Below are 26,737 nucleotides of genomic sequence, written 5' to 3' on the forward strand. Positions count from 1 at the left end.
AATCCACAATAACTATAATTCTCCGAGCCTCTAGAGCCAGCACCACCAACCTCCCACATCTAAGGAGGGTTGAAAGATCATAGCCTCTTAAAATTCTAATTTACCCCAGCATTCTCAGAGCACTCCACTCAGTCCTAGCAAATTAACTTCAACTTCAGCAAGCATTTCTAATCCTCTATCAATTTTAGTCCACAAACATGTTCCTTGGCAAAGACACATGCAAATTGATTATTTGGTCATTGTCTTATTTTCTTGTCATCCAGGAAACTGACTTTGGTTGCCATACCTTGAAGGGAAATACATGTCGAATTCACCCTAAACTGTCAGCTTTTAAAACGGAGCCCATTTGTTTCATTAGAATAAGAACAAGTAAAATTCCCATTTACTTGATATGGCTCACTCCACCGAAATTGGCCTTTCAATTAGGTATTTTTACTCTAAGTTGCTCTTCACTTTCCCACAGTTAACATACATCTTATAACAAAATGATTACCATTCCCACTTAACCCATTTCATACTCCAAGGTCAGATGCAGCAATGGCTGGAAATATACTAAGGAAATTTTCATGAATACTTTTCAGTGATGTTTCCTTTCACTTTTTCTTGAACACCTTAATTTAGTAATATCTGGTCCTAACCTGTTTTCTAATTCTGGTCTCCATTACTGCCAATTTCTAGTTTCATGCAACAATCTGTGCTTATCATTCACCACCTATATTTAACATGCTTTGTAAAAGACAGACATTCATTGCACACCTAATTTAGTCATTTAAGTTTGATCTTACTATTTCTTAAAAATTTAGGGGCACTTATAGCCTTTACCAGATTGAACTAGTGGTTCAACTTCAGAACCAAAAGAGTTGGAATTTTAAATCTATTTTGAAAATGAGTTAGACTGGACGTCTAAAAGTTAAGCTCCAAGAGTTAATTAATTTGATGTATTATTAATTATCTGTCCTTTCTCCTCTTCCCCTCAATTAAACTATTCTACAAATATTTGAATTAAAACATTAAGTCCTTTGCCAATGGCAGTTTGTTAGTAAGTCAGTTCAACATGTTCATGTTTTTATGGCATCCACATAAAACAATAAATAATCGATGTAAGATTAGGATGGAATCAGTATAAAATTGAGACTGTGTATTGTTAGGCATCAGTTCATTAACCAACCTGTACTATTCTGCTAAGATGACAGTCTGCAGCCAATTCCAAACCTTGTTTCTCAGCCCAGGCTTCAATGTGACCAAGCTGCTGTCGGATGATAGCTCCCCAGTAATGAGAACAAAGACAGGAGTCTGGCTCAGTGACCAGTTTATTGAACAGCCACATGTTAATAAAATGAAAAAGCTGAGAAAACAGTTGGATAGTGAGAGCAGCATTCACACGGCAACGACGCAACAAAGACATTGCTCCTGTCAGTGTGTGCAAGACATCATCTGGAAAATAGAACAAACATTACATATATCAAATTTTGTAAAACACAGCTGCATATACAATTTTACATCAAATGTTCTCATATTTTGAGATTTGACTTTTGGATATCTGTGCTGTATTGTAAAGTTTATTTCAGTTCAAAGAAGCATGGATATAATTTGCAACAAACTCTCTAACGTGTCAACATGAGGGGACCTGCTTAACTGGTACGGAGATTAAATTTGAAATAATTTATTTTTGCACAATTCTCTAATTTCTTGAAGCAAAACATGTTTGACTGGTATCAGAGACACATATGCAAAATCTTGCTATGACTTTTCTTCATATCCTTTATCCTTATTCAAACCTCCATAATTTTAAAAAACTAACACTGCATACAGAATATTGTTGCTTCATGTATATTAAGCAAATTTTGCCTTTTTCTTCCACCTTTGCAAATGTTACCACAAAACCACGAGGTCTTGCATATTACTAATTGCAGAGGTGAGGAGAAATCTTTAGACAGTTGACACAGTTTACAGCTTTTGCTACTTAAAGCCAATGGTCATCCAATATCTGAGACAAGTGAATAGATTCTTGTTAGGCAGGCAATTAAGGTTTAATTGGGAGCAAATGTGAATAAAAAGAAAACCTAGCAGCAGGTTTAACTGGGTGACATTTTTTGAAGAGCTATAGTTATGCATACGAAAGAGGACTGAAATACACTTTTTCTATGCAGAGGATTTTAGCCCAAGGATGATCAAACAGAGCAGGAGCAATCATGAAGCAATCCATGACAGCAATTCAAAAGGTAATGAAGATTAGTAAAACTGAAACATTGTAATTCAATATAAAGTTTAATGAGATTTAATAACCTGTGTCATCAACATCTGGAGTATTGCTGCAAACTCTGTGGGAGTCTGTCTTGATAACAAGTGCTGAGATGTCTGCCATGGAGTGATCAGTTCATTGGCCATATTCACCAACTTCGGGTGTTGGAAACAATTTGTATGGTAACAAATGTGCATGGTAAAGTGAGAGATTGTCATAACGTTGTACAGTTTAAAAAAACTGTTTATTCAAAACTTTGTGGTATCTTGACACTTTATGCTCTTAGCAATATGCATGTCGCACATTTTCTGGTTGCCAGCCAGATTTCAACATATATCGGATTCCAGATAGCAACAGATACAACTAATTATTTCCTCATTTTTGCCTGCATTCTTTGCTGCTCCTTGCCATCTTCTGCCACATTTACCCAAGGATGCTCGTGACAACTGCACCAATTTCTTTGTTTTAGTACAGTTCACCTAGCCCATCACTGCCAATCGAAGAGTGGACAGTTTCTGCCTGACAGAATGCTAGATCAGACAACTGAAGAGTGAAATCTCCCATTCCTAATCTGAGTCTGAAAGAGAATTTCAAAATGTGATAAGCAGGAAGAGGTATGGTCCTACAATTCCGGTGCAGATAAAGGAATTGCTTATTTTTCTGCTGGAGCAAATCACGCACTCTTCCTCACCTAAAAAGTCACATTCCTGTGATGTAATCAGTAAGAGCAGAAAACTAAAATTCTAGATTAGTACAGGATAGTTTAGTCAATCAGACATACATTTGTTTGCCTGAAAAGCAACAAGTCCCAATGACATTGTTATTGCAATTCCCTTCTATTTAAACCACTTTGAAATTAATATGATGCAGGGAAGATGGGGCTGCAGAAGATGGCACTATTTTGACACAAAACAAATTTATATATAACACAGTATAGCAGTGACTACAGAGAAAAAAATTACTGCACCAAGAAAACACTATGCATCTTTACAGGAATGAATCTTTTGCAAATCGCAGTATTTAGCTTGACAAGATACTTTCATGCACTACAGCTAAGAGTAATTTCCTAAAACAGAAAATTTTGAAGACACCAATGTAAATGAAATGAGCTGGCTTCCCATTAACTGATTTTATTCCCACAGAAAAATATTCTGCAATCTTCTGAAGGAGTGACTCTTAGAGGTTTTTTTAAAAAAGCAAAGAAACCACTATTCAATTACTGCACAAGATTAGATTTTCAGGGGAGGAAAGCAGAGATTAGAAATTCTTGCACAACAATAAGCCAAACAGCATATCTGAAGGTATTCAGATAAATATTTGAAAATGCCACTGTATGCCAAATATTAATACAAGTCCATTTGTAGGAACAGATAATTGTTTAAAAAGAATCTGAGCTGTTGATGAAAATGGTTCATAAAACACCTAGATGGGAACAGTCAAAAATATCAGTAGTACTTTGAAGCTACTTACTCAAAATCAGAAATAAAAGCTGAAAACGTTGGAAGATTCAGTTGGTCCGACGGTATTTATGAAACAAACAGTTAACATTTCAGGTCAATTATCTTTTCAGAAATTATGAAAGGTCTATTTCATTCTCTGTTTTAATGAACAGTCACCAAACTTGTTTTTTTACTTCACAAGTCCTGCCCAACATGCTCAGTATTTTCTATTTTTACTTCAGCTATCACCTGTGGTGATTTGCTTTATTACTGAAAATTAGTTGACTCGAATCAACATATGTACTTGTCTGAAAAGGCTTGGGATGTCTCAAGCTGCAAAATAAGTGAGACTTTTTGTTTCTCATTATTTCCTCAAGAAAAGCAGTTTATTTGGTGATAATTTGCTGTCCTCCAACCTCTGCTCCATACGGTCTTATATCTAGGCTTGCTCAGGTAGAAAGCTTCACTTGGGAGATAGAGACCCAAACTGAACATTTGGCAGGGAAATTACACCTCCTCAGTGCTGCTGGATTATATCCTCATCTCTGCCTTACTGTTGGTCACAAATGATTTAGAATTTTATCGAGATTATCAGACATCTCAACTAAAAAAAAATTCTACACACTTAACACAGACCTCACTATCTTTATTGGCTGACTGCCAAAACAGAATTGATTACCTCTCCAACCAGAGATCAGTAATAACTTTTCATTGAGATAAAGAATATCAGAGTGCAGCAATATTCCTAAAGTTGTTGGCCATATTTTCACCAACTCCAGGCCAGACTTTTCCAACTCCATCCTGTAGCAATTCCAAATTGGCCAAAAGTCTAAATATTTCATTTTGCCTTCCACTTAGATTTCTCAAAAAAAAAACAAACCCACTCACAACCTGGATTGAATTCCTGTTTTTAAACAGGTCAAATTCAAAATTCTGAACCTGATTTACAAATCCACCACCAGCTGGTTACATCTTACTTTTGCAATTTCTGATCTTGTCTAATTTGGCCTGCCCTTTCATGACATCTCTTTGACTCTAGCAGTACATACATTTATTCCTTTCTCTGGTACCAGGATCTCGATCTAATTTCTAGAAATTCTTATTCGACCACTTATCTCTTTACCTGCCATCCCACAAAAACTTCTCAAAGCTGTTTATTCAACCAAGATTAAGCCTATCATAAATGCTCATTCCTTGCTCTTTTGCTCCTCCACCCAGATCTGTTGGACTTACTGAATATCATATTTTAAAGAACTATTGCAAGTTTGCAATTAGCAAATTGATGTGTAAACAGGGAGTCTCATTTTTGGGAGGAGGGAAGCAGAAATTAATATTGAACCATAATATGAAGAACTAACATTGGGTGCAAATTCACAACCATGTAGTAGGTTAAAATGTAAATTGACAATGCAAGCGACCCACTGGAGACAGGAAGAAGCTTTTATAACTTTATAATATGCAAAATGAAATATGCTGGAATCTAAAGAAAAACTGTAATCTGGACCTGGGAAATTATAGCTTTTGAATAACATTTTCAGCAAATGTTAAATTTAGCTTGCAGACCTATTTTGGGTCTTTGTGGGCTTGCTTCCTCTGGATCTTCAAGAAATGCTGGCATATAATTGTTGAGGTCAGATTGAAGACAGTGTACCAAGTATCTGTAACACAGAATTCAATAATTTGACATTTTATAATTAACTAAAAATGGCTTAACACGTGAAATACAAAAATCTGTGTGACAGCCCACATTCAGAGGAAGACATTCAGAACATAAAGGATGTTTTGGTCATCCTCAAAATTAATTATATATTTGCAGAGAACAACAAGAGTAAACCACGACAGCAGAAGAATCACCACTTTTACAGGTTACCTCCACTGTGTTCTGAACAAACCAAATTGTTCAATTCATTTCCAAGACCAGGTCTCTTGCTTTTCATGGTATGTCAATGATTCAGATTTAAATTTGTATCTACATTTAAAAACAAAAAATATGGATTCTACAAAAATGGGCCTCGAGGTCAATAGTAAGGAAGAAAGCTGTAGACCCAGAAAGCTTTAAGGTTGGGCAAGAAAGCAGCAAGTGGAGAATTTGAGAATTGGAAAAGTGTTAGGCAATACCTAGGGAGAGCAAGGGATATGTGATAACCAGGAGGACACAAGTACTGCAGAGCAACATTATGACCTTGGAGTGTATGTTTCAAAGTTCCAGAGGTAGTCAGACAATTTTGATGTAATTGTGAAGGCAAATGGGATACTTGCTTTTAATATGGGAAGTGTGGAATAGAAAAATAGACAGAGTATGCTGGGACTTTATTATAAACACCAGTTATGCCACAACGAGAATACAACTATTACACTGCAGAAAGGATGACAGCATACTAAATGATGAGAAATACACATGTTGCTACTAGGATGAGAAAAACGTTAGTTATGAAGAATGTTTGTTAGGCTGGTATTGTTTATTTGAAGCGTTGAACAAAGAAGGTTGAAAACAGCTTAAATTGGGGATAAAACAGAGACCAGATTGGATGGGATAGACCTATTGCTCCTGGCAGAGCGATCAATGGTCAAGGGCATAAATTAACATAATTGGTCAAGGGATGTTATGAAATGAATTCATCCAAATAACAGCAGGGTCTGGAACTTTGTCTCACAGGTGGACAAGGCAGAAATTATCACATTTAGAAACCACACGGGTATGTACTTGAAGAGCCTAACCTACTGGGAAGTGGTATTAGGCTGGATAGCTTTGGATAGATTGGTGCAAACTTAGAGATAAATGACTATCTGCTGCAAATGTTTATAATTCGTTGATTGAAGCATTTTCTCTGATCATGAAATAATTTTCTTGGGGGGGGGGGGGGGGGGAGAAGAAAAACTGGATTATTCTACTACTTCACTACTTCACTCCCCTGTCACTGAATACTTTGCTTTCTAATCAAATTATGTCAGTTAGTGAAATAATACTTTTTGGCCAAAATTGTGAATACCTTTAAGTAACATCAACATACTTGAAACATCCCATCAGATCATTTTGAAGTCTCTTTCCTAAAGCAAACAACTTGGTTTTTCTTAACCTTTCTTTATCATAATTTCCTACTTGGGAGTTCATTTCTTCAAGGTCAGCATTCACTCAAATGACTGTGTAGATCAATCTTTCTAATATATCCATAATTCTGAGATTTTGAAAAAAGTTACAACTAACAGGCTCTGAAGGGGTTCTTTACACTTAAAATCTGTAGGGCAGTTAATATTCCTATTGGTCCTTTCATCTAGATAATTTTATAAATGCAGTTATTCCTTCAGCAGTTATCGAGAAAGCCTAAATGTTCAACGCTAATAAGACCTGTAATCTTTATAATGACATGTGGAGTTGTAATAGTAGATGCCTTATGAAATGCTATAAAATGAAAGCAAATACTCTGAGGGTTACCAACTGTGAAAATAATTACTCTGTTGCAAATGGCAAATTCCCAAAGACAATTTAAGGTTTTTGATGCTACCAATTTACAATTTCTCAAACTGAAGCACTTTGTGCAAAGTGCATTTTCTCCAACAAGAAGTGAAATACTATGAATAGAACTGTGCACTGAAACAGAGTTAACATGGAAGGTACCACAAGGTAGTCACACTTTTTTTTAAAATTGAGTACTAGCTTGAAAGCCAAGCATTTAGTTTAATTTAGGATACGGGAAACATTACCTAGAAGCGGTGTAATAAGTGAGCTCGATTAGAGTGTTAATGTTTCTAATATCTTGTAACAAAAACTGAAGAAAGCACTTTTCCATGTATTTGATTTCAACCAAAATTGTAACCATTCCTTGACACTTCTAAATAATGCTGTATAACATGGCAAGATAAATTCTAGAAATAATTAAGAAAATAACTTTTAGCAGGGCTTAAGATTTCAAATAAAATTTGGCACAGCCATTCAAAAAAAACTTCTTAGGTCAAAGAGAAAGCATTTGAGAATTTTCTAGGTTTTAACCTAGTTTTATCCTTTCTCCTCCCTCCCTGTTGCTAAGGTGCTGGCTCTAGCTGCATTCCCCATAGGAATTCACACCCTCATCAGTAATTAAAACTCAACCTCAGAACTACCTAGTTAAAGAAAATTCAGTACATCTTTTATAAGAGTATTTTACTGGTTTTAAAATGCAAAAAAAAACTATACCTAAAAAGTACTGTACCAAATGAAGCAAACTGTCAAAAGAATTCATTAAAATTCTTGAAGATTTGTAGCTTGGGTTGTTGATGACATTGTAGACTTGCTTGCTGAGCTGTTGTGTTTGATCGCAGACGTTTCATCACCCTGATAAGGCTACATCAGTGTGCCTCCAGTGAAGTGCTGATGTTCCGTTCCACTTGCTACCTATATGCCTCGGTCTGCTGAAGTGGGTGGCCTCATTTCCAGTTCAGTTTCTCGGTGATTTGTATAATCAGGTCCAGTTCAAATGTGTTTGTTGATGGAGCTCCAGTTGGAAAACAATAATTCCCTGGTATGCCTCCATTTGGCTTGTGCTATCACGGACGTGTTGTCCCAGCCGAATGTGTGTCCTCCTTTGTCCATGCATATTGAGACCAGTGAGAGAATTGGTGGTGTCCCTTGGTGTCGGTGTATCTGTTTGCAGACTTTTCAGCAACCTGCCAGGTAACACCAACTAGCCACGACCAGTTCTCACTGGTCTCAATACACATGGAGAAAGAAGGACACAAATTCAACCGGGACAACAAACCTAATATAGCACTAGTCAAACAGAGACACGCCAAGGAAGTCCTGGAAGCCTGGTATTCCAACTGAAATTCCATCAAATACATTGAACCGAACCCGATATACAAACCACTGAAAAACAGAACTGGAAGTGATGCCAACCACCCCAGCAAACTGAGACATATAAATAACCAACGGGACAACAGACCAATGCTTCACTGGAGGCACACTGACATTATCTTCTAGCAGGGTGATGAAGCATCTTGAAATCAAACACATCGACATAGCGAGGAAGTCAACAACCTCGTTAAAATTCTAATCTCCAGGGGTCCCAAAAACTATACTTCATTAGAATAATTATTGTAATCCCACACATTTATTTATATAAAACAAAGGTGATAAGCCATCTGGAATCTGACAGCAATCTTGATCACCAAGATTTTTTTCCCTTTAGCTAATAAATGAGCGTAACAAGAAACAGTAAATTGTCATTTAGTTGTACTACGTAAGTCAAAGATGAGCAATGTCAGATGAGGTTAAATCTGTACGGAAAATCCTCAGTAGTGGAAATATCTGGTCTACTTCAAAAAAAAAGACACAGTTTACGAAATACTTGCATGGTCATTTCAAACCAACTTCCAAAATTGTTTGGTTGTGTTTCTAAATCACACAGATGCTCAGTACCAGCGGTAACTGAGTGCATTTTGACAACGTTTTGCTCAATTCCTGTCATGGCAGTGAGAATATTATACAAAATCAATTAGTAATTCTGATGTACTATTTGGACACATACCATCATACTACTGCTCATGAAGAAAGTGAACTTTGAGGACTTACAAATTTAAAATCTATCAACAATCCTCTTGATATAAATTCTACATTCAGGGAAGATTGCATGGACCGCACTGGAAAAATCAGAAAACAGAACAGAAAAGCATGAATATTTAAGCTAACTTTCTGGGAAGGACTGGAGTGGTGGTGCAGTGGAGAAAGTCACAACATAAACCAATTCAGTATTTGCCTTAAGTGAGAAGCTAAAAGTGTTGACAAGACAGGATTAAAACATCTAGTGTTTTAATTTTCATACTTGAAAGCCATTTGCACCAAATGAGCCAAGACATCCTGTGCATCTAGCGTGATTCGACTCAGATCTCTGTCCTGTTTGATGAAGTTGAGAAGTTCTGATGCATTTGCCATCCAGAAGGCAAGTGCACCTGCAATATTCTTCTGCTTCTGTAATGATCAAAAATAATGTCATTATAGAGTTAAAATTCTTTGGTTCTACATGATCAGTCTTAAATGTAAACCCTGACCGCATGAGCCAGGCTAGGCAATGTTAAACAAGGCTGACAAAAAGAACAGGGCCACAGACATCAAGCGAGAGAACTTGGGCTGAATCTGTACATCACCACAGAAAAGTGCATTAAGCAGATAAAATGAAATGCCAACACAGTTGTGCAGTCAAGTTTTAGTGCTGCATGTTCCAATTGCTAAATGAGTGTTATGTACCGTTCAGTCCAGCTGCTGGATTTGTTGTTTCTGATATGGAAAAGCATGAGAAACTGAGCTAAGCTGACTGCTGGGAACAGTTCCCAGCAACATGTCCTACCTGTTCATACTGGGCTATATCCTGCAGAAAAGGGAAGAGGAATCAGGCAAAATAGAGAAAAAAAAACAGTCACGACGTACACAAATAATGATCAATACAATGCAAAACACTGCATAAAATTAAAAGTTTAATTATGAAACTCCACAGACAGCAACTTAAAACACAAGCCATCCGAACTGCAATGATCTAGAAAGAAACTTTCTCAATTTGTATATTAGGTTGTTATTTGTAGTGATGTAGCTTCCCCACCCAAGGACTTTGGTGGGACAGAAGGGTAAGAAAGAAAATATTTGAATTGTCATACTTAATGGAAAGAGATTTTTGCTATTTGATTGATAGACACAAAAATACATTTGCTCATTTTGATGTTCAGTAGTTTATCTTGCACCAATACTTATCTATGTTATGCATCACTAACACAAAAGAACTGAAAAGTACTTCGGAAAGCAAAAGTAACACAATAAAATATCAATTTTTGTGGATGAAGTATGTGAAAATTTCTAAGCCTCATGGAGAAATGTTAAAATAACACAAGTCGATGAAAATATCCCAACAGATAATTAAACACAAATAAAAGTTATGCAAGCTGTTTGTAAAAACTAACCAATTCCCAGAAATTAAGTCAGTGCATGGGTGGAGATATGATGCAAGATGCTACAATTCACGTCTCCTAAAACTGATTTCCGCCACTACAGGTTTACCCATCCATAAATGGATGATATCCACTTTACATGATTTCCCTTACAGTCATGCAAGTCAGACCAGTTGTAGAAGCAAAACGGAAGTCTTTGCTTTCTAATCACTCTTAGCACCATATTCTGACAAATAATCTTGTGGTGATGTACTTATTTTCACTACATCAATGGGTCCCAACCCAAGTGTAGAGCTGGGGAAAGAACGGCTGGGGAAGGAACGACTGGGGTCACGCTTGGACGGCCAGATTGTTAAAGTGCTCATTTTATAGCTTGATTCACCTTTCTTTTAGGCATGTTTCTATTTGTTAACTCCCGCTCTGCGTGGAGTCTAAAATCTCCAACACGTGCCAAGTTAGGAGACTTTAACCACAATACCTTCATAATCACTGCCAACCTGTTCCTGTGCAAGCTGGACACTCAGTGTAAACTCCTAAAGTTGGCTGAGTTGGTTACAACTGAACTTTCCCAAACTGCTGTACTGTCTAAATGCTGAAAACACTGTCTGCTCAGATTTAGTTCTCTTGTTTCCCAATCTTACGTTTTTTTTTTACTCATTTTCCATGGCTGAGGCATGGTGGCTCAGTGGTTAGCATCGCTGCCTCATGGCACCAGGGACCTGGATTTAATTCTAGCCTCAGGCAACTGTCTACATGGAGTTTGCACGTTCTCAACATATCTGCAGGGTTTCCTCCAAGTGCTCTGGTTCCCTCCCACAGTCCAAAAATGTACAGCTTAGGCGGATCGGCCATTCTAAATTGTCCCCAGTGTCCAGAGATGTGTAAGTTAGGTGGATTAGCCATGGGAAACACACAGTTAGAGGGACAGGGAAGGGGGATGAGTCTGGGTGGTTTGCTAGCTATGCAGACAGTTGGTGTGGACTTGTTGGGCCGAATGCCTGTTTCCACATTGTAGGGATTGTTTGAATCTATGAACTTGGATAAATAATATTCCTATATAAATCAGTATTCTGGGTGTAGTGTGTTGACACCGATCATGTAAGGGAATCGCTGCTGCCATTTAACTGTCCATGTTGAAATGGTAATGCTTTTGCATTATTCATGAATTACCCTTTTAAACATTGTAAGGAACAATATTTTGGCTTATAAACGCATAGCTACAATTACATTTTTTGGAAGATTGTTCTCAACATGTTGAATCCAAAAGAAAAATGTAGACAGAATTTACACATCAATATTTAGGAAGACTTGTAGGAAGCATCAGAAGTTTCTTTCAGTATTGATTATTACCTGTTACAATCTAAGTCTCACATGGAAACTAGAAGAGAGAACTATTAATTAAGGTGAGATTTGGAACCTTGTGTTGCCCAGCAAGAAATGAGGGAAATACAAACATAATAACAGAGATACAACTATCCCTCTCCTTTTCTCCAGGGCAGGCCAATTTTTATGCTTCAAAAAGGGATCACATTGGAAAGAAGGTCTGGAGAAACACCCAGGACATGTAACTAAAAAATACATTTACTTCATAATGAGTGAAAAAGTGTACCTACAGACGACAACATAAGATGTACTGCACAAAAACAGGTTGGTCAGTTGAAACAGTCCATGCCAGCGTTGTGGCTCACTTGAGTTTCCAATCACTTTTTCCCATCTATTCCTTTTCCTTCTCTGCCTTGGCCAACATCTCAAGTAGATCAATAAATCTGGGCAGCACAGTGGCTCAGTGGTTAGCACTGCAGCCTCACAGTGCCAGGGACCTGGGTTTGATTCCAGCCTTGGCCGACTGTCTGTGTGGGTTTCCACTGGGTGCTCCGGTCTCCTCCCATAGTCCAAAGATGCGCAGGCTAGGTGGATCGGCCATGCTAAATTGCCTGTAGTGTTCAGGGGTGTGTGGGTTACAGGGGGATGGGTCTGGGTGGGATGCTTCAAAGGGCTGTGTGGACTTGTTGGGCCGAAGGGCCTGTTTTCACACTGTAGGTAATTTATTCGCTTTGGCTGTTCCCAGTAACAAAATCTTTGGGTAAATGAGCTCCTTCTGCATCCCCTATTGGACTATAAAATATTGATGGCCTGTTTCTAGCAAAACAGATCATCTTCGAAAGACTTTGTTATCTCTCACACAAAAGGAAGAAATCCAGTGTGTCATTCTTTTCCCAATAGGTTTACTGACTTTTCTCCCCCCTCGTCCTTGTAAGACATCTCTGCACCTTCTCTCGAGCCTCTTCTATCTTTCTGATCACATGAAAATGCAAACTCAGACATTACTTGAAGCGTGGTCTAATCAAGGTTTGATAGGTTTTAATATAAATTCCTTACTTTTCACTTCTTTGCCCTAGAAATAAAGCTCGTGTTTTCTGCCTTGCTGATCTGTAGCAGATATTTTGGCGATTGCTACATTTGTCCTTTCACCCCATCTAGACTTATACTTCCAAGTGATGTGAACTCCTTATTCTACCTACTAAAAAAGCACTCACTAGCATTTAGTTGTGTTGAGCTTAGTTTGCCAATTATTTATCAATCATTATTTATAGTTGCCCCATGTTTATCAGGGCATTGGCAGGAATTTATTTACCTGAGAAGCATGTTATGCAATATATAAAAATCTTATCTAAATTTGTCTTGATAGGAAAGGGTAAAACTGGTCCCATTGGCTAAATAGCAGAGAACCCACGGACATCAATTTGAGGTAAACTACAAAAAAATTCAAGGGGAAAACAATTTTTTAAAATGCAGCAATTAGGATAGGATATGAAATCCAAACGTATAGTGGAAGCAGAATCACTTTTCAACATTATGTGAAGGACAAAAATTGCAGGGATTTGGGAAATAGTGCAAGAGTGGGATCAAGTTAGTTGGTCTTACAGAGCTGATACAGATATGAAAAGTTAAACATGTTGCAAGCATTTTATAATTGATTTTAAATCGGGTGACTTTGCTGAATAGTCATTGCATGATACTGAGCAAACAGATGATGTGTGCATATGGTAGGTTTTTTAAAACCAATGAAAATTAGATAATTTAACTTTGTATACAAAAACACACATTTTATATTGTTCATAAAAACTTATTACAAAATTACACAGCTTACATTCACAACTTTAAGAATTAAATTTGAAATTGCCATTTAAAACAAAACTGCACTATTTATAAAACGTGGTACAACTAATGTAGCATAGCAAAATGATAGGAACAATACACTAGCTACTGAGTTTTGAATTCAGTAATAGTGGCAGAAAAAACACAGGTAGGTGCACTAAAGTTTGCTTTTCCTACAACAGTCAACAGAAGAAGAACTTGTAAATAGTAATTCCTTACCTGGTTTAAAACTAGGACACTACTTAAAAATTTTCATTTAGAAAGGCATACTTTAAGTACCATTTTGTTTCCCCTGCCTTCTGATGAATCTAAAGTAACAGATAAGCTATACCTATTTTCTTCTACCACAAAAAAAAATACAAGCCTGACCAAACTGATATTTTTGTTTTGTTGCCTTTAGTGGTGAGATGATACTAGCCAGTTCACACTTGTTGCCAACAGCAAGTCAACCATCCTAATCATATGCATAAAAAGTACAGCTGAAAGCAGTTCAAGAAATGAGTATCAAAACTCACCTGAATAACTCCTTCCATCATGCTAACCATCTTGTTAACTATTGCAATAACTTTATGAGTACGTTCAGAAGGGCTCATATCAGGTCGGTATTGGCTAGATAGGACATATCGACAAGTCATGTAGAGCACATATGTCGGAGACAGCTTGAAATGGACAGTAGAACTATTGGTATAGTTAACAATGGCAGACAGGAAGGCATCTTCAGCTGTAAAATAAAAATAATTCGTTATCACCTTAACTAATATAATTGTGTTCCATATAAAATTTCACTATATTAGAACTTCTTAAATTTCAAGTAATTACCCAAGTGCTTAAAGGAGCAAACTTACACTGGTAAACCACTACAAACCCTCAGGATTTTCTCTGAAAATGTTTCAAAGCGAATGACTAAGATACTTCTGCAGTCAGCTTTGAAACATGATTGCTGTGTGAAGATTGGCAAGGTCCCACAAACAGCAAAGCAATAAATGACTGCATAATCAGTTTATGGTGTCGGGGGAGGGATAAATATCACAAAGGACTCCTCAGCTACGTAACCTAAAGTGGAATCATTTTACATTCACTTGACTGGGAACGCCAAGTTTAATTTGAAAGACCTACAACAGCATTTCATCTCCTCTACACAACAGTGCTGGTCCATACTGTGCTCAAACCTGAGAAGTGGAACTTGAATCTATGCCTCAAGAGAAATGTGCTACCAATGGATCAAAGCTGACATGAAAAATGAAACTGCATAATACAAGTAGACACGATACATATTACCAGTTACTTACAACTCTCTCGAAATTCTATTGTTGCTGGCAGAGTCAACTCATGACCTTGTATGTTTTGTGGTCTGCAAAATAACAGTATATTCTCAACAAGCCAAATAATGTCTGCATGTTTGATCCCACTTAACAGATACTAACCTCCAGTTGTCATGCAATTTTAGAATTATGAATTATTTTTAAGTGCAAGTTATGAATAAATCAAAGATTATACAACCCAAATAAAATTGAACTTTAAGTTAGTCCTAGAATGATTTCAGCTTCCACACCAACTAAGAAGTGTCTCCTCACGGCACCACTATTAAGAAAAATAAGAACTGGATTTAGGACGTTTTGATTCTATTGCCGTTTTAATGCCTACAGTGCACATCCTCTGAGCCAATTATCTTTAAAAATACAACATAGAACTGTCAATTTATACAGGAATTTTAGAGTAAAATGGTATACCTATCACTTTTCTTAAAACAAGGAGCTTGAAAACAAATTGATATTTACAAATTTTGGAAATCTGAACTTTAAAAAATTGAATATATCCAGGTTTCAGCAACAGAACCAAAAAAGACAAGTTAAGGCTTCTCGAAGATAAGTGGCCCATCAAACATGATTCAACAAAACAAAGAATCAAGTTGGAAATGCAGTGGAGAGGAGAGAACCGGAATGCAGACACCAGTTACAAAAGCTACTTATCTGGTGTAACACAAAGATGCTGGATTTATAGATAAACATGCAAGTTAATCTACATAAAACTTTATATAAATTAAAATAAATACGTGCAGACAAAGTGCAAACAGAAGGAAGAAACAGTATCAGTTCATGAGAAAGCAATTTGGTGGTGAGTATCTGGTAAGAGTACAGGAAGCAGAATGAGACATGCACATATGGATGAACTAGAAAGAGACAGATACAAACGAAGAGAGAGAAACAGTCCCAAAAATGTTGGAAAAGGGTGCATCCGACAGATGTCAGGCGGGTAAGTGGCAGAAAGTACAAACAAGACATGAGTTAGCCAACTCAGCCCTTCAATGCTGCTCTGCCATTCAGAATGACATGGATAATCTGATTTTAGCCTCAACTCTGACAATGTTTAATCCCCTTGGCAATGAAGAATCTGTCTATCACTGCCTTAAAAAATGTTTTTAAATTCGACATCCTCTGCCTTTTGAGGTAAGGAATACCAAAGACTTCCACTCCTAATCCTCAAAGAATGTTTCTTCATTTCTTCCATTAAGTGGACAGTTCTATATTCAAAGGATACACACCTAGTCTGTCTAGCCTTTCCTCAAAGGCAATCCATTCATACCAGGTCAGTGATTAGCATGGCAACAATCGGCTGAAGGGCCTTTTTCTGTGCTGCAGATCTCTGACTCTATAATGTGTTACCCACCACACCACAAGATCTTACTCTCTGCAATATTTTTTCATGAGACATCTTATCAAATGTCTTTTGGAAATTAAAAGTACAATATTCCCACTGGTTCCCTTTTATCTATGGCACAAGTTACTTCTTCAAATAATTCCAAGAAGTTAGTAACACATGATTTTCTTTTGAAAAAGAACATGTTGGCTCTACCTGATTACCTCAAATATCCAGCGCCCAGTTGTAATACCTTTTAATAGCTTCTAACATTTTCCATATGACAGGTGTTATGCAGACTGGTCTGAGGTTTGTTACTTTCTGCCTCCATCCCTTTTGAATAAGGTTACCCGGCCGTTTTCCTATCTAAAGGAACCATTCTTGAATTGAATGAGTTTTGGACAATTAAAACAACAGTTTCATCAGCTACTTCTTTTAAAAATACACAGAATGAACTCCATGATCTAGGGTCTTGTCAATTCTCAATTTCAACGATTTACTCAGTACTTCTTCTGCAGCAATTATAACCTTCTTGGCTTCCTCCCTCCCTTTCAGTTCCTGTTTTAGTTATTTCCAGGTTGCTCGTTCTATCTGTGAAGACCACAAAACACCAGGTGAATTCATGTGTCATCTCTTTATCCTCCATTACTAATTCTTCAGACACATTTTCTATCAGGCCAACATTACTTCATTACCTCAAGTGTCCAAAGAGATGTTTGTTTTAGAAGGTTAACTTCTGTACTTCAATTTTTCCCTTTATATTAATCTTTGTAATTCTTAGCTGTTTTTCATATTCTGTCCAATAATCTGACCTACCACCTATCTTTGCATAATTTTATGTTCCCCAACCAACCCCCACCTCACACCCAAGCTTGATACCACCTTTGATTTTTTTTTCAGTTAAGCACAAACAGGTCTGTCCCATTAAAATTTTTATTTGTTGCAATGTATCTATTGTGCCCTATCTGAAATTTCACCTCAAATGTTTGTCACTGCACATTTATTGACCTGCCCCTTAACCTAAATTGCCCAGTTCACGTTTGTAAGCTCTGCTTTCATGTCTTTATGGCTGTCTTTGTTTAAATTCTATTAGTACTCTTGGACCCCCACTTCTCTCCTTTTAACTGCATGTAAAATTCAACTATATTACGGATGCTACTACCCACGGTCAGTTTCACTATGGAGTCAATAATTAATCCAATTTTGGTAGTCACAACTAGGTCTCGTATAGCATGCTATATTTACATATTGACTATTCCATCTGACCTTCCAAACACTAATGCTGAATATTCTGCCCTCAGCATCCCAACCTTAATGAATTTCAGGCACCATGACGTTGAACTCTTCTTCCATTGCCTTCGGGCCCATTTCTTTGGGCAAGAGTCCTCTCTGCGACCCCCAGACTCCTTCGCTCACTTCCAACCCTTTCCTTCCACTTGGGTCCCTCTTTCTGGCTATTTACCTGCACTCAATTTGTTTGAGAACTGTTGATGAGATAGTGGTCACCTCAATTCCTCTGCCTCCCTCACCCATTCCAACCTATGAATGAACGACATTCTGTGCTGTCAGATCCAACACAAACTTTATAATCAAGCCTGTTGACAAGGGTGGTTGTTACCTGGCAGTCCAACTTCTCATTGCAAATGCTGAGCGCCAGGTCTCAGATACCTCCCCTCCTATCTCCCCCTGGATTATGACCCCACCATGGAATATCAGGCTACTGTGTCCATAATGGTCACTATCCTCATTTCATCTTATGATTCCACTCCCATGAATGTACAATTCTTTTACACACTCATACCCCAATTAGGATGGTCTCAGGGCTCTTTGCTTCTTCCTGGAAAAAAAAAGGCCTAAACTGTCTCCATTCACCCTGCCTGACTGAGCTCATGCTCACTCTGAGGCACTCCTCTAACTTCTGGCACTTTTTCCAGGTCAAAAGGGTGGTCATGAGTACCCCCAGTTATCCATCGCTTTGTGGGGTACATAGAGCATTCTTTGTTCCAGACCCCAACCATAACTCTTTCTCTGGTATAGCGATTACATTGCCAGTGCTGCTTCCCTCTCGTCCCAAATTGGAAAGGTTTATCAATTTCGACTCCAACTTACAGCCTGTTCTCATCTTTACCTGGTCTACTTCTGACTCCTCCCTTCCCTTCCTTAACATCTGTTTTCATTTCTGGGAATAGGCTGGCCACCAATATCCACTACAAATCAAGTGACTTATACAGTTACTTTGACTATACACCCTCTCACCCTAATCCCTGTAAAGACTCTATTCTATTCTCCCAGTTGCTCTGTCTCTGTCACATCTGTTCTGATGATGCCAACTTTTGACAAGGAGGCCTCCAAAATATCCACCTTTGTCCTCAATCAAGGATTCTGCAGCACAGTAATTGACAGGGTCCTCATCTAGGTCTGACCGTCTACCACACTTCAGCCCTTATTCCCCTGTCTACCCTCCCGCAGCAGCAGCTGGCACCCCCTTGTCTTCACCTACCATCCCACCAGCATCGACAAGCAAAGGATCATTAGCTGCCATTTCCAGCAGGATGCCACCACAGGACACACATTCCCATCCGCTTCCTTGTCAGCCTTCTGCATGGACTGTTCCCTCTAGGACATCCTGGTCCATTGCTCCTTCAATCTCAACTGTCCACTACTACCACCGCAACAGCATCATGACATCTCAACCTGCAACCGCACAAGATAACACCTACTTGTTTACTTCCTCCTGCTGCAGTGTCCAAGGGCTCAAACACACCCTCCAGGTGAAGCAGCCCTTCACCTGCACTTCACTTAATATAATATCTACTACATTTACTGCTCATTATGTAGTCTCCTTTAGATTGGGGAAACAAAGCATAGACTGAGCGACAACTTCACAGTGACATTACATTCTGTCTGCAAAAATAACTGTTGAGCTTCCAGTTGCCTGCCACTTCAACACACCCCATAGATGTTGGCCAGGAAACAATCTCTGGCTTGCTGCAGTGCTTAACGAAGCTCAGTGCAAGACGGAAGAGCAGCACCTTATTTTACACCTGAGAACTCTGTCTCCCAGATTCAATATCGATCTTAATTTTAGGGCTTGAGGCACGTTCTCTCTTGCGCTTACCCCAGCCTCCACATTGATGGGCTTGTTATCACATGGTCTGCTATTACACACTACCCATTGTTAGCCACGAATAGTCTCCAATAACATCCATCATTTCCCTAGACTGACTATTATCCACCCCTTTGTCCAACTGTTCCTTTCAATCTATGAGCTCTATCTCCACCTAAAGTTTACTCCTTGCCCCTTATCCCATTCTCTGCATAAAAACCAACCTTCTCCTGTCTATCAGTTCTGAAGCAGCATCACTGGACCCAAGACTCATACTGATTTCTGTCCTCAAATGCTGCCAAGCCTATTGATATTTTCCAGCAATTTCTCTTGTTTCTAGTATAGCCTGCTCTCTGGGTGGTGCCATAACATGCTGCTCTAAGAAATGGCCCTGAAAACATTCAATGAATTTCTCACCTACACTTTCTCCCCCATTTGGTTTTCCATGCTATATGTAGGTTAAAATCTACATGACAATTGCTGCACCCTTTTGACAGGCTCATTTCTTCCTTGATACCCAGTACTACCATGTCATTACTGTTAAGGGGCCTGTACATAAAACTTATGACCTTTTGCCATTATAATTCACCTTTACACAATCTGTGCTCATATCTTGATTCCCTGAAATTAGGTCATCTCTCTATTGCGCTGACATCTGTAATTAACAGAGCCACTCTTTCGCTCTGTCCTTCCTAAATATCTTACACCCTTCAATATTCAAGTCCCAATCTAGGGCATCCTGCAGCCACATTTTAGTGATGGCCACTAAATCATACTTATTTATCTCAATTTATATTATTAGTTTTGTTTTAAATTCTATATGCATTCAAATACAGTGCCTTGGGCTTTGCCCTTGTTATTTTTGTAACCTCTAGTTTTATCTGACTTGCTCTTGTATCTGTATTCTAGGTCGCTTTTGGTCATTATTCTTTTGTTACTTCCTCTGTTAACTTCTCACCATTCTTTGATTCACGACTTGTCAAATTTTGGCACTTGTCCTCCGTATTTAGTTTAAAATCCACACTTGCTTTCCTTCTAAGATAGGTCATTAGAAATACTAGACCAACTACTGTTCTCCAGTCCAGAAATGCTCAGAAGCCTGGCACTGGGCAGACAACACAGCCACGTGTACTCTTACTCTTTTTTGCAGTGAACAGGTCAATTCCTGTGACTATACTGACTCCATGATCACTACATTCCTTACAGATCCCCTGCTCGGATGGCTTCCTGTACCACAGTGCCATAGTTATTTCGTTCATTGATCCTCCCTTCCTTTCCAAAGGTATGACTGCCTCCTGGTACAAAATAAAATCCAGTAACAGTCTCCCTCCCAGATGTATCACAATATCTGTAATTGTGCCTCCAGCTCAAACTCTATCAAAGTTGCTCAAACTTCAAACGTTTGTCTCAGGTATGTTTGCCTTGGATCACAATAGTAGCCTTGATCTTCCGCATACTGCGGCTTTGACACATTACCCATATTGCATTTTCCAGTCTTACTGCAAGTTCAAAGCCACATGATAACTGTTATACTCTTGACAAGCTCCCATCATTCCTTCCTTAATACCCAGAATTTTTAATGACTTTTTATTTAATTTAGTTGTATTGTTCATTTAATTATGTTGATTCTTTATGTATTATTAGTATACGTCATGGTGTCAAAGTCATGTCAAAACTTGAGAACAGAACAGGCTTCAACCAATAGTGGTGGTGAAATTATTCTCCTTCCAACAGGAAGGCAATAAACAATTATGCTCACCAGGGGTTAGTAATAGGCCCTCATTTATTTATGTACAAATATTAACCTTGACTTGAGTGTACAAGGTCCAACTTGAAAATTCGTAGATGTCACAAAACTTAAGTACGTGAACTGTGCTACGAACAGTAACAGACTCCAAGAGGACATCTGTCCAGCTGGTGGAATGAGCAGACAGATTAAATTCAATGCAGACAAATACGAAGTCATATTTGGATAGGGAGAAATAGTAGAGACAACTGAAAATAAAGGACACAAATCTAAAGGACTGCAGCAATAGAAAGGCTTTCTGGTATATGCTTAAATTAAGGAAGGTCCAAAATTCAGCAAGTGGCTAAAATGGCACATGGAATCAAGCACTCAACACTAGAGACAGAGAGCAAAAGGAATTATGATCAACTTTTATAAATCAATGATTCGGCCTCATTTTGATGTGTCCTGCTGTGGGGACATTTTAGGATGGATTGTGAACGCAGTAAAGAATGTGCAAAAGAGATTTATAAGAGGAGCTCCAAGGATCAGTGACGTATTGGGGTACATGGCAGAGTGGACTCGATGGGCGAATGGCCTTACTTCCACTCCTATGTCTTATGGTCTCAACATGGGGCTTTCCTTCTCAGAGGATGGCGAAATTCACTACAGGCATTCTAAGTCAGGCTAGAGCATCTCAAAATTTGAATTGCAAGCCAAACATTTGAGATTTGCTAGCTCTGAGGCTGTTGGGGTGTTCCGACTGAGTGTTAAGAACTGTGAAACCCCTTTAACGTCTCATTTTAATTTATTACTGGACATTCACGAATTAGGCAATCATTTTGCTTAAAAGGTCTGCAGTTTCAACAGGGGATCTGTAAGGAATGTAGTGATCATGGAGTCAGTATAGTCACAGGAATTGACCTGTTCACTGCAAAAAAGAGTAAGAGTACACGTGGCTGTGTTGTCTGCCCAGTGCCAGGCTTCTGAGCATTTCTGCCATTCTTCCCTCCTCTTCTCCCTCCTTTGTCCCTCCCTTCGAATTGTTCCAAATCAAGTAAAATGGTGACCAGGATCAATTTGCATGAATATAAACAATGTTTCTATAGCCATGTGAGGCTGAATTTGCTCACTGGAAAATCTGTAAGATCTTAAAACATAGCTAATAAATAAATATTTCAATGATTGTAAAGGTTGTGTCTTGCCTGATCTCTTGTTTGTAGTAGTCTTGCTGTTCCAGCCTGATGATTGGCTTCACCACATTACGCTCACTTGAACTGGAACTGGAAACAGTGTGCTCACTATCCAATCTATCTGAACTCTAAGGGAAAAAAACAACATTTGCAGGATCCAGATTTAGAGAAAAATGACCAATACTTGTGTGGCAATTCTAAACTTTTGGCAGAATTGTAAGGTACAAACAGAATGGCCCAGATTTTACACAGAAATACAAACAAATCTGACAGTCATTTTATCATTACAGTAACTCAAAGGCAGTGTAATGAAATGCACAGAGGTGCAGTTAAACACAATTCTGAAAGTTTCAGAATTACCAGTTACTCTATTTAAAATTTAACCTATTTTGTAATGAGGAGACTTAGGCACTAGTAATCCACTAACCAAGATGTCTGCTGAAAAAGTTACAGCTTTGCGCACCTGCGAGTTGAAAGAGTCTTTAAAAGTAGATCATCTTCCCCTCCTTCAGAATTTTATAATGTATTTTAAAAAAGCTCCCTCAGCTCAATTCCATGCATATAAAACTAGCCAACTTAGTGTGACTTAGCCCTTAGAGTTAAGAGGAGAAAGGGAAGCAGGTTTTTCTGTTGCTTTTGCTTTTCATAATCTTTTTCAGCCTCAGGAATTTACTTTTACTCTGCTTTAGGAAAAGAAGTTGGTTATTTGGTGAGTACCATAACTGGGATTGCAGGTGGAGAGAAAGAAACTTGAGCTAACTGACTTTGGCGTCATGATATAGGAAATCATTCTGGAAGCAGTTGTAAGAGGGAATGTAGTAACAGAGGCAGTAAAGGACAATATATGGATTGAGAATTGATACCTTTCTCTGTGGCATACAGCATTACTCCAAATGGCTACACTGCCTGCCCAGCAACAGTACGGGACATCTAAGGCTGGAGATAAACTTGCAGTGAGAAGGTGGGGATCTAAATGTCACGGTCCATCTATGTATCAACGACATTGGCAGGGCAAAAGAAAAAGTCCTGTCTTGTCAATAGGTAACCCGGTGCCAAATTAAGAAGCATTCTCTCAAAGGTCAAAATCTCAAGGCTAGTTTTTAAGATTTTGCTGATTGAAGCCCCAAATCATGACTTCTACATTTTAAATAGTGCCCAACCCCAACAGAATTTTTTTGTTTGAATGCAAGTTAGCCAACTGTAGAGATTCTGAAAAATAAGTGAAATAACTTAAGCCATGAACCAGAATTGAACAATAAACTGTTGTAGTGGATAGTACATTATTCACACTAGCACAAAGCCAAAATGAAACAAAAAAAAGTTACCTTGCTCGTAGTTAATGGCATACCACCGTGAATGTCTCCATCAAGGTCAAATGTAGTTTCTTGGACATTTCGGGACCCTTGCCTATAAATAACAACTTTTTTTTTTAAGAAGAAACATTCTTCAAACTTAATTTTATATTTCAATTTTTTTTCCAAAACACACTTCAAACAAACTATAAATTAAGCGAGACAGAGTAGGCACTTTACAGCATTTTTGACTCGAGATGGAGTTCAACAACTTTACATCATAACCTCTGTCTCTATTTTGACTACTGTTTTTGATTCTGTGTTTTATTGGTTAGTCACAATTTTGTTTCTTTCTTTATCCTTTCATGCTGTATTCAGATAATTTTGACGTAGCATTTCGCCCCTTATTTAGAGGCAACCCTTTTTCAAAAGCCAAATCCATTACAATTCTTTGCCTATTGCATAATGAAATTATTTAAATCTCCTGGCCTCCACCATGTAAGAGACCTTCCCATTTGTTGTTCATCTCCCTTTCACTGCCTTGATGACTCCTCAATTTCTACTTTTTTCTCCAAACTTTGATGCAAAGTCATCAAACTAAAGCTTTAAATGTTTCACTCCACAGATGATACCAGATATGCTAGGTTTTTCCAACATTTTTAAAATTTCTCTCATGAGATGGTACCTTGTTGACTAGGCCAGCATTTATCACTCAGCTCTAATTGCCCTTGAGAAAGTGGCAATGAACAGCCTTCTTGAACCGCAGCAGTCCACATGTAATAGGAACACCCAAATTACTGTTAGGAGTGAAGTTCTGGGATCCTGGCTTCCAATTTTTAAAAGAACAATTAGCCCCAAAAGGATAATTTCTTAGAACAGCATGTTGTGGCACCAACCAGACAGTAAATTACACTGGTCCTGGTCCTGGTCCTGCGCGATGATATAGGATTAATGAATTACCTCATTGAAGTCACACCTAGACAGCAGCGATAATATATCAAATCTTAATATTCAGCTAAGTGAGAACTGTGGGTCAAAAACTAGTATTATGAGCTTTTAAAAAAGAGCATTTATAAAATTGTGAATGCAGAGGTGGCGAAGATGACCTGGCAAATTAGGCAAAGGCATAAAAGGCAGACGTTTATAAGAACACTTCAGAATACACAGTAGATACAATGATACAGAAAAATTTAAAGGGAAGAACCCATCAACCGTTATTAATCAAAGAAATTAAACTTCACATCAAACTTGAAGAAAAAACATAATTGCACAAAGCTGGATAGCACCTCAGTAGACTGGACAGACTATATTTGAAAACTGATATTAATTTTATAATTCAGTGCTGTTTATTTAGGAGGGAAAATTAAAGTATCTGGATGGGAGTTTGCTCGCTGAGCTGAAAGGTTCGTTTTCAGACATTTCGTCACCATTCAAGGTAACATCAGTGAGCCTTCGACGAACATCACTGATGTTACCTAGAATGGTGACAAAATGTCTGAAAACGAACCTTCCAGCTCAGCGAGCAAACTCACATCCAGAACCTCAACCTGAGCTACAAATCTTCTCAAAACTCGCTGAATTAAAGTATATAAAAATAACTATCTAGGAGTATAAACAGAGATAGTAGAAGTTTCTGTATATTCATAAAAGGAAACGGTTAACAACGTGAGCATTAATCCTACATAAAAGTGAGCCAAGGGAATCAAAATGGAAAATAAGGAGACGGTAGAAGTAGTGAATGTGTATCTTAGATTGATCTCCACCATGGCAGATAAAACAAACGGCCTGGGTGGAGTGGATGTTGGGGAGCGGTTCCCATTAGCAGGAAAGACTAGGACCTGCGAGAACAGCTTGAGAGTAAAGAGAAGACCCTCTAGAACAGAGATGAGGAGAAACTTCTTCAGACGGAGTGGTGAAGCTGTGGAATTCATTGCTACAGAAGGCTGAGAAGGCCTGGTCAGAGCATATTTAAGACAGCAACAGATAGGTTCTTGATTGTCAAGGGGATCAAACGCTACAAGGAGGAAGAAGAAGAATTGAATTGAGAAACTTATCAGCCATGGTCGAATAGTGGAGCACCTTCAATGAGCTGAATGGCTTATTTTCTGCTCCTATCTTATGGTCAGAAATAGGAGTAATTCAGGAAATTGAAGAAGTGGAGGAACTCAAGAAAATTAAAATCACTGCAAAGTGGTACACAGCAAATTGTTGGAGCTGTGGGCCAATAAGTCTGCTTTCATTGTAGTGTCTTAAAAGAAGTGGCTTAAGAGACACTTTATGCATTGGTTTTAATCGGGGAAGGTTCCATTAAATTGGAAAAGAATCACACAACTCCTTTGTTCAAAAAAAGGAGAGACAGAAAGCAGGAAACTACTGGCCAGTTAGTTTAACCTCATAGTGTTAACTTCAAACACCTTCCCCAACAGGATTATAGCAGAGCACTTTGGAGAAGTACAAGGTAATCGGGCTGAGTGCTCATGGTTTGTGAGGGAAACCAAACTGTTAGAGTTGTTTGAAGTAATAACAAGGTGCCATATAAAAGATTATTGCAGAAAATAGAAGTTCATGGTGCTGTGGGAAACAGATTGGAAAGACAACTGACTGGTTAACAGAAAACCGCAGTCACAATGAATAATTTTCTGATTGACAAAATGTAATGTATAGTGTGCAAAAGGGGTCAGTGCAGGGGCCTGTGCCGTTTACAATGTGTAAAATTTGATGGCATAGTCGATAAATTTCATGATGCAAACGTAGGTGAAGTTAAAAAGAACAGAAAGGTATAACAGGTCCTTTGATCCACCAAGACCTGCACCACACGATGCCCGCTTCAGCTAAAAACCTTCTGTCTCTGCATGGCCCATTTCCCTCTATTCCCTGCTTATTCATATATCCCCCAAGATGCTTTTTAAACATTGCTATCATATGTGCCACCTCATCTTGTCTAGCAGTGCACTACAGTCATTTACCACCCTCTGTATAAAATATTTGCTTTTCTTTTAAACTTATCCCCTTTTACCTTAAGCATATATTGATA

At 38.2% G+C, this 26,737-nt stretch overlaps 1 protein-coding gene across 11 annotated transcripts in view; it reads right to left on the reverse strand.

The window, feature by feature from the left end:
• afdna (afadin, adherens junction formation factor a) overlaps nucleotides 1–26,737 on the reverse strand; it is a 213,809-nt gene that overhangs the window by 72,205 nt on the left and 114,867 nt on the right. For 8 of the 11 annotated variants that reach the window (XM_059648423.1, XM_059648426.1, XM_059648431.1 and 5 more), the window contains exons 11-18: nucleotides 23,737–23,818; nucleotides 22,424–22,539; nucleotides 15,039–15,100; nucleotides 14,265–14,470; nucleotides 9,999–10,019; nucleotides 9,477–9,622; nucleotides 5,245–5,339; nucleotides 1,169–1,434 (exon numbers count right to left, since the gene is read on the reverse strand). In XM_059648423.1, the coding sequence (XP_059504406.1) occupies nucleotides 1,169–1,434; nucleotides 5,245–5,339; nucleotides 9,477–9,622; nucleotides 9,999–10,019; nucleotides 14,265–14,470; nucleotides 15,039–15,100; nucleotides 22,424–22,539; nucleotides 23,737–23,818 (994 nt within the window). The remainder of the gene's footprint in view (nucleotides 1–1,168; nucleotides 1,435–5,244; nucleotides 5,340–9,476; nucleotides 9,623–9,998; nucleotides 10,020–14,264; nucleotides 14,471–15,038; nucleotides 15,101–22,423; nucleotides 22,540–23,736; nucleotides 23,819–26,737) is intronic. The other 3 variants (XM_059648433.1, XM_059648432.1, XM_059648424.1) reach the window with 1 other exon arrangement.

The sequence above is a fragment of the Stegostoma tigrinum genome, chromosome 9, assembly GCF_030684315.1.
Source record: "Stegostoma tigrinum isolate sSteTig4 chromosome 9, sSteTig4.hap1, whole genome shotgun sequence".
In the NCBI taxonomy this organism is placed as follows: Eukaryota; Metazoa; Chordata; class Chondrichthyes; order Orectolobiformes; family Stegostomatidae; genus Stegostoma; species Stegostoma tigrinum.